This window comes from Arachis ipaensis, chromosome B05 (genome assembly GCF_000816755.2).
Source record: "Arachis ipaensis cultivar K30076 chromosome B05, Araip1.1, whole genome shotgun sequence".
NCBI lineage: Eukaryota > Viridiplantae > Streptophyta > Magnoliopsida > Fabales > Fabaceae > Arachis > Arachis ipaensis.
The window spans coordinates 117,595,509-117,604,480 of NC_029789.2; the positions used below are offsets into that span (position 1 = coordinate 117,595,509).

The 8,972-nt window shown below is 36.0% G+C and overlaps 1 protein-coding gene across 1 annotated transcript in view; it reads right to left on the reverse strand.

Moving 5' to 3' along the window:
• The window catches only part of LOC107642010 ((-)-isopiperitenol/(-)-carveol dehydrogenase, mitochondrial-like), a 42,573-nt gene extending 33,714 nt beyond the window's left edge, over positions 1-8,859 (reverse strand). Inside the window, exon 1 of the mRNA XM_016345351.2 lies at positions 8,608-8,859. Within this exon, the coding sequence (XP_016200837.1) occupies positions 8,608-8,804 (197 nt within the window). The 5' untranslated portion in view covers positions 8,805-8,859. The remainder of the gene's footprint in view (positions 1-8,607) is intronic.

An 8,972-nucleotide genomic window follows, 5' to 3' on the forward strand; every position in this document is an offset into this window, starting at 1 on the left:
GAAATGGCGCGCTTCCAATTGCGTTGGAAAGTAGACATCCAGGGCTTTCCAGCAATATATAATAGTCCATACTTTGGCCAAGAATAGATGACGTAAACTGGCGTTCAACGCCAGCTCTCTGCCCAATTCTGGCGTCCAGTGCCAGAAAAGGATCCAAAACCAGAGTTGAACGCCCAAACTGGCACAAATACTGGCGTTCAACTCCAAGAAGGACTTCTACACGTGCAACACTCAAAGCTCAGCCCAAGCACACACCAAGTGGGCCCCGGAAGTAGATTTATGCATCAATTACCTACTTCTGTAAACCCTAGTAGCTAGTTTATTATAAATAGGACCTTTCACTATTGTATTTGACATCCTGGATTATATTTTGGAAAGTAGACATCCAGGGCTTTCCAGCAATATATAATAGTCTATACTTTGGCCAAGAATAGATGACGCAAACTGGCGTTCAACGCCAGCTCTCTGCCCAATTCTGGCGTCCAGTGCCAGAAAAGGATCCAAAACCAGAGTTGAACGCCCAAACTGGCACAAATACTGGCGTTCAACTCCAAGAAGGACTTCTACACGTGCAACACTCAAAGCTCAGCCCAAGCACACACCAAGTGGGCCCCGGAAGTAGATTTATGCATCAATTACCTACTTCTGTAAACCCTAGTAGCTAGTTTATTATAAATAGGACATTTCACTATTGTATTTGACATCCTGGATTATATTTTGATCCTGTGATCTCGTTTTGGGGGCTGGCCATCTCGGCCATACCTGGACCTTTCACTTATGTATTTTTAATGGTAGAGTTTCTGCACTCCATAGATTAAGGTGTAGAGCTCTGCTGTTCCTCAAAGATTAATGCAAGTACTACTGTTTTCTATTCAATTCATCCTATTTCGCTTCTAAGATATTCATTCGCTCTTCAACCTGAATGTGATGAACGTGACAATCATCATTATTTCCTATGAACGCGTGCCTGACAACCACTTCCGTTCTACCTTCGACTGAATGAGTATCTCTTAGATCTCTTAATCAGAATCTTCGTGGTGTAAGCTAGAATGATGGCGGCATTCAAGAGAATCCGGAAAGTCTAAACCTTGTCTGTGGTATTCCGAGTAGGATTCAATGATTGAATAACTGTGACGAGCTTCAAACTCGCGATTGCCGAGCGTAGTGACAGACGCAAAAGGATAGTAAATCCTATTCCAGCATGATCGAGAACCGACAGATGAATAGCCGTGCTGTGACAGGGTGCGTTGACCATTTTCACTGAGAGGATAAGATGAAGCCATTGACAAGGGTGATGCCTCCAGACGATTAGCCGTGCCGTGACAGGGCATTGGATCATTTTCCCGAGAGATGACCGAAAGTAGCCATTGACAGTGGTGATGTATCACATAAAGCCAGCCATGGAAAGGAGTAAGACTGATTGGATGAAGATAGCAGGAAAGCAGAGGTTCAGAGGAACGAAAGCATCTCTATTCGCTTATCTGAAACTCTCACCAATGATTTACATAAGTATTTCTATCCCTATTTTATTAATTATTTTCGAAAACTCCATTACTATTTTATATCCGCTTGACTGAGATTTACAAGGTGACCATAGCTTGCTTCATACCAACAATCTCCGTGGGATTCGACCCTTACTCACGTAAGGTATTACTTGGACGACCCAGTGCACTTGCTGGTTAGTTGTGCGAAGTTGTGAACCATGGTAGTGGCATCATGTTTTTGGCGCCATTACCAGAGAAAGAAAGAGCGATGAATTTTACATAATTAAAGTGTAATCACAATTTCTGCTCACCACCACCATAACAGGAAGCTCATCAAATGTCCAACTTAAGGACTTTAACTAAAAGTGCTAGGTGGGGGACAACCCACCATGGTATGATCGTTCCTTTTCCATTTTAGTCTGTTTTTGAATTTTGATTGAACCTGGAATTGTGCATAACATTCATTGCATTCTGCATACTGCATAAAAAAAAGATCACCCCACGCGAGCGCGCAGGCTACGCGTGGGTGTGAACTGGAAATCGGCGTCAAGATCCAACACCCAGAAAGTTGGGCTGGAATCATGCGGCTAGTGTGCGTTTAGCACAAAACGGCCCACGCGTTCGCGTCTCTGATGTGAACGCGTCACTTGCACAACACTCATCCCACGCGAAAGCGTGAGCGACGCGTCCGCGTCGCGTGGATATTATGGCCCCCTAAATGGAAACAGAGAGTTGCGCCAAAATGACGCTGGAACTGTGCGTCTAGCACAATTCACAGCGACGCGTTCGCATGCCTCACACGTCCGCGTCACTCATCTCTTACCCAACTTACGCGATCGGGTCCATCACGCGACCGCGTCATACCTCTTTTTGCCCTAATCACGCATGCCTCATTAGTTAGTTAGTTGCTTATTTTTTCTGTTCAAATTAGGATAGTTAGAGATGCATGTTTGTAGTGGATTCTAGGTGGTTAGGTAGCTAGGATGTGGTTAGTGGATTTAGGCATGATAATTGCACCGTTCTTGCTCCATGTTTTTATCTGATTGCCAATTCTGAATTAGCTGTGATGGTGTCATGTTCATATGCTATTCTTTCATGCTTGATGTTGCTATTACACCATATTCACCTTTTCAACACTATTTAATTTCATATGAACTAATTTTCCCTGCTGTTTATTACCTGGGAACATCCAATTTTAGCCAGAATGCTGCCCAATTTTCTGCAAATTGTTTTATTCTACACCATTCATGTATTGAGTTTGGAAATTCCGTATTTTGCATTACATGGCTACAACCAAATCAATTCATGAATGCACGGGCTAGCATTCTCATTCTTTATGGTTCTTTGAGTTTCCATTTGCTTATTGATGATTTCATTCTCATTTTACACCTCTTTCCTCTATATGAATTATCATCAATAACTTGCAATCCTTGCTTGAATATGAGTTGCTTATTCTTCAAGTTTGGGCAATTCTTGTTAACTAAGAAACCATTCTCATGCCACTTACTTTAACTCCTCCTTTTTCACTCCTAACCATTTTAACTTTCAAACTTCTCTTTTCGGTTTTTAACTAACTACTTTAACTTTCTAACTCAAGGCATGATTACTGTTTTCCTAATTAACATGAATTCCACTTATAATATATTTTGGATTGTGATTTTTCATCTCAGATTTTTCACTCACAAACAGTCCAAAATGTACATATATTTAACTCATTTCATAATTCTATTGCTCGTTTGCCTTTATGCTTACATTGATAAATCCTATTGGCCTACTTGTTTTCCTGCTTTAGTCTTCAATTATATCCTGCTATTTCTGCTTTTCAGGATGTCTGATCCCGTGAGGAAAGGAAAAGGAAAGGAAACCACTGGCAAACAAAAACGAGGAGAATCCTCCAACACTATTTTGGATATCCTCCATGACGACTCCTGGCGGAAAAAGCACTTTACCCCGCAGGAGAAGGCTGACCAGCTCCTCACCGCCACAGATCCAGTTAAATTTGCAAACAGATACTGTGAGCTCAAGTATCCAGTGTTTGCACTTCCAGGAACCTGTACCTGGAAAGAACTCTAAAAATTCCAGAAGAACTACAGCAGTACACCTCCGAACAGATAAAATAGAGAGGCTGGTTCTTCTTGGAACGAAACTTGACAGAGGTCAATGCTTCCTGGGTCAGAAAATTTTACTGTAACTATTTCAAGACTTTCCTGGATGCAGTGCACCTCAGAGAAAAACAGATTTTAGTCACTGAGGAAGCTATTGAGGACATCCTCCACCTTCAGCCTAAGTCAGATCAGCCTGACGGTTACCAAAAGGCTGAAGAGGATATGAGATTTATGAGATTTGACTGGGATGCTGTCAGGCAGAGAATAGCCGTTGATCCGACTGTCCCATGGGTCATGGGAAATAATACAGTGATGCCTAAGGGAATCAAGCTGATATATTTGAATGATGAGGCTTGGCTCTGGCACCAGATTCTGAGCAACTATGTGATGCCGAGCACTCATGAGACAGAGCTGCCCGCTGCTATGATCACCCTCATCTAGTGTGTGATGGAGGGTAAGGACCTGTATCTTCCACATTTTATCCGGTATTATATGGCCAGGGCCCATGTCAGAGGCGCTCTCCCTTTCCCTTATCTGATCACCCAGCTAGGCCGCCGAGCTGACGTGCCTTGGGAGCTGGCCGATGCGAAGCCGACTGCTGCAGAGTGCAAGAAGATCATTCCTCACAGCAGGAAGTTTCTGGAATTTGGTTACAGGCCACCTTTCCTCCCTGATTCTGCTGAGGCAGCCACCTCTTCAGCTGTCCCTTCAGCATCCACCGCCCCATCCCCATCCACTGCACCTCCACCTGCTCCTGAGCCCGTTTATCATTTGGTGCATCGACTCTTTACCAGCCTGGATCAGATGGAACGCCGCTACAAGCGATGCTATGAGCACCTATATTACTTGGATGACCCGGTGCACTTGCCGGTTAAGTTGTGCGAGTTCACAATTCGCGCACCAGTGCCTCCATATTTTCAGAGATGTCGAGACAAGTTCCTGTCAGAACAATATCTCCTAACACGGTCGAATCTTTGGCTGTGCTTAGACAATAAATTGAGGATAGCCATCATGATTTGGTCAATACGCTTGCACAGCAAATGGCTACAGTTTTAAATCTTATAATGAAAAATAATAATACAAGGATAGAGTAGATAGCTATGTGTCGATGATATCGTAGGAGCAATCAATCAACCGTTTGTACTACCAATAGTTAGGATGCAGGTTAATAATCCGCCTCTAATGTTAAATAGAAGAGATGATCCAAATAGAATGTTGAATGAGGCGAGACCAAGCAATGCTGCTCAAGCTTATGGTCAGAATATAACACAAGTTGTCGAACGGATTTTAAATAGAACAGGGTTAAATATATGGGTGACAAATCAACTCTATTTTATATCTCTCTTTTCAGATTATGTTTTGCAAGCCGAACTCTCCAGGAGAGTCAAAACTCTCAAATCCCTCACTAAGTTTGCAGGAGAAAGTAGAGAATCGACGATCGAGCACATAGCTCGTTACACAATCAAAATTGATGAATTAGCTAGTAATGAATATTTGAAATGATATATTTTCTCTCTTCTCTGACAAAGAATGCATTTACATGGTTTTCAAACTTGCAACCTAACTCAATTCATATCTAGGTTCAGTTAAAAAGAAGTTTTCATGATCAATTCTTTAGAGGTGAAATGAAAGTAACATTGTCTGGTTTATTCACAGTGAGAAGGGAAAAATCTAAGTCGATCGATGACTATTTGATTCAATTCAAGAATACGAGAAACAAATGTTTTAGTCAAAATAGTTCCTGAAAGATCACTTGTTCTCCAAATGGGTCTGCAAAAGATTTTTTTAATCAAATTCGTCTTTTAAAGATTTTAAATTAGTCATGTTAGTCTTTCTGTCCTTTTCTTTGTTGATGGTGTCAAAATTTACTAATGTAACGCGTTAAGTGACACCACAACACACACTTAGATATCTTAATTAACTATTAACATAATAAGTTTATGAAATTAGATCAAATCAAAACCTAATTGAGGAAAAAACTTAAAGCATTAGAATATTATAATTTAGGGTTGATTTGATCTACTTTCATAAACGAATCATATTAATAGTCAATTAGGACTACTAGGTATGTGTTATGATGTTATTTAACGTACCACATCAACAAACTCTGACGCTGTTAGCAATAGAAGTGACGGAAAAGGCTAACATGACTAATTTAAAATCTTTAAAAGACGAATTTGATTAAAAATATTTTTTGAGAACCAATTTAGAGAATGAGTGATCTTTTAAGAACTAATTTGACTATTTATTCTATAAAAATTCGATCCCAAAGGGCTTTAATTCAGAATACATACATACGTATATAATATTTGATTATTTTTGTTATGTTTTTAAATTTTTAGAAGTGTTTTTATTATTTTAATCTATCAAGAATATTTTTGTTAAGCACCCAAATCTTTTATGTATTTTACACTTTTTCCATACAATATACAATACATGCATGGTTGGATACTTATTTAAATACTTGTGGCATAATCATTTAGCTACAAGATTATAAATATTGTATAATAAATACGCAAATATTTTAAAAGAAATTAGTTTATAATGTCGAGTGTTTTATTGAAGTATTTGCGGCTATTTGCTGCGCACGGTTACAATTTAGTATGTAGTCTTTTACATATGTTTTATTTGAACTTGTGTCCTATGCAAGGTAGTTAGAATCGCGAGCCAACTTGTGAAATCGCACGAGTTTGTGATTTTGCTCCCTCAATTCATCTCGTTTATATTATTCGAGTAAGAGAAATGGCGTTCGTGCAAAATCGTCGGGAAAACATTCAAAATCGTTGAAATCGCGCTTTTGATGAAAGTGCTCAGAACCTGTCTTATTTCATTTTTATGGTCTCCATAATCTCTGTTGTTGAAGTCATTGTGTTGCCTTTCGTTCTTGGCTAAATCTCTCTTCTTTCTTCTTCCACCGTTATCACCTCTGTCACTCGGCCTCTCCCCTCTTTTTTTCTTTTAATATTGATCATTATCTTTGTTCTTCTATTTCTCCCATTTCTTTTCCTCGACCCTTTTAAGTTTTAACATTTGTGCTCTATTTTGTTCTCTTTTTTTTCATTCTGATCTATTAGTTGATTTGGTATATAGATAAACTAGATTAGTGGAGCTGCAAAGGTATTATTAATTTATTGTTAAGAAGAAGAGAATAAAATATTTGAATCACACAGATGAAAGAAAAATATAGGAATAGGAATAGGAAAATTCTAGTGTTTGAATTTTAAAATTAAAAAAAATTAAAATTAGTATTGAATTTGTTTTGTTATATTTTGAATAGTAATTTTTATTTCTCTCTATTCTTTCTGCAATTTCCTCTTCTTCTTTAGTTTATTTCCGTTACTACTCTACTCATTTGTCTTGAATGTGGGAGACCCCCTTTTTTTGTTTCTGTCAATAGTTCTATCTATAAACACTTAATTTTATTCACATCTAATGAACTTTTCTTTTTTTGGAACAAAAGGGTTATATTATACTAGTCATTATTGTATATTAATATACTGCACAAATAATTAAAACAAAAAAACTTATAATTGATAGATATGTAAAAATTTGAATTTATTTTTATATTTTTAAACCTTCATATGTTTATATTTTTTTTAATTTACGATTCACATATACGTTTCGTTTTAGGATTTTATGAATTACGATACTACAACAGTCTTATGAATAAAGATATAAACTACGAGTTTACTACTTTAGTCCTATGTCCTATGGCCTTTACTTGGCTCCCATTTTCCTCTCAAAAACACTTTAGGATTAGTTTCTAGATGTACTACTTTAATTTTGCTAATACTTTTTTCCATGGGGAATGTTAATAATAAGAGAAAATTTTACTTTTTTTTTCAAAATGTTAAAATAATATTTTTTAATTTATAAAATATATATATTTTTTTGTAACTTTTAAAATTTTTTTTTAATTTATTCTAAATTTTTTGTGTTAACTAATATTAACTTTATTTATTTTTCTAAAAAAATATATTAATTTTTATAAAAATATTCTTTAACAAATAATTATATTAATCTAAATATTATACATTTTGTTCAAATTAATATTTTGTAAATAATTTTTTAACAACTGTATTTTCAGTAGAGAAAAATGACCATAAACATGGAGAAAATGAGTTGTGCTGAATTGGAATTTGATGCATAATATATCCCGTGCATTATATATGGCATTGAAACTTTTGAATAAGGGGAATGTTAGGGAGATAATGGTTTTATTGAATAATATGAACAATCACTAATTAAATAAAAATACATTATATTTTTAAATTAAATCTCTAAATTTTAATATTAAAATAATTATCTGTACACTAATAAAATAAATATTCAATATATCTATTATTTATATTGTTTAATATTTTTATTATTTACCCATACTTTATTTCATCGTTTAGCACTTTACCTATACTTTTCCTTGAATAAAATACTTTTGGGTGCGGAACTAAGGACGCTTAATAAATTATTGAATTAGACAGGTGATTGCGATGGCCAATATATAATTAAAAGAAAGAAACACGTTTTTTTAAGATAGCTTCACCGTGCCCACTTCCCATCACTGCTTTTATATCAAGAGAGCGAAATATATACACAAAAAATGATAAAATAATAAAATAAAAATTCACGTAAAATTATTTTTACGTAAAATTAATAATTAAAAATTATTAAAAAATATTTTAATTAAATTAATATTTTTAATTATTAATTTCAAATAAAAATGATGGTAACTCAAACTTCAAATTAAAAAATAAATAAACTGAAAATCTTTTAAATGATTATGTCCAAACCTAATTCATCAAAGTATTTCTCAAAATATACTCACCATAGTCTAGAAAAATAAAAATATTATTAGAGTTGATGTGTTAAAAGATATATAAGTCACATAAAATTACCTAGATAAAACAGCAAGCGTTGACCTAAGACGGAGTTCAAATGTTATTTATTTTTTTAAAGAAGTATTTTTCATTATTTATGAATACATCATGGAAATAATTAAATAGCATATATCTAAGATGAACCTGTGAAAGCCAATAGATGCAGCTACTTGGTTGCCGAGATCATCTTGGATGTCTGCTATCACCACCATCATTGCACCTTGCTCTACAAACAGACGGGCTGTGGCTTCGCCGATGCCGCTTGCCCCGCCAGTGACTATGGCTACTTTGCCGGCCAACTTGTGGCCGGAACTACCAACGGAATTAGCTGTCTCAGGCATTTTTTTATTTGAACGATATGTTTTGGAGAAACACTATGGATGCAGAATGGAGCAGTATTATATTACTCTCGTATTATATGTATGCGCTAATGTTGTTGGTTAGTATCTACCCTAAGAATTCATTCATTATTGACACTGACACGTGGGGACAATTTAATTTATTACTCC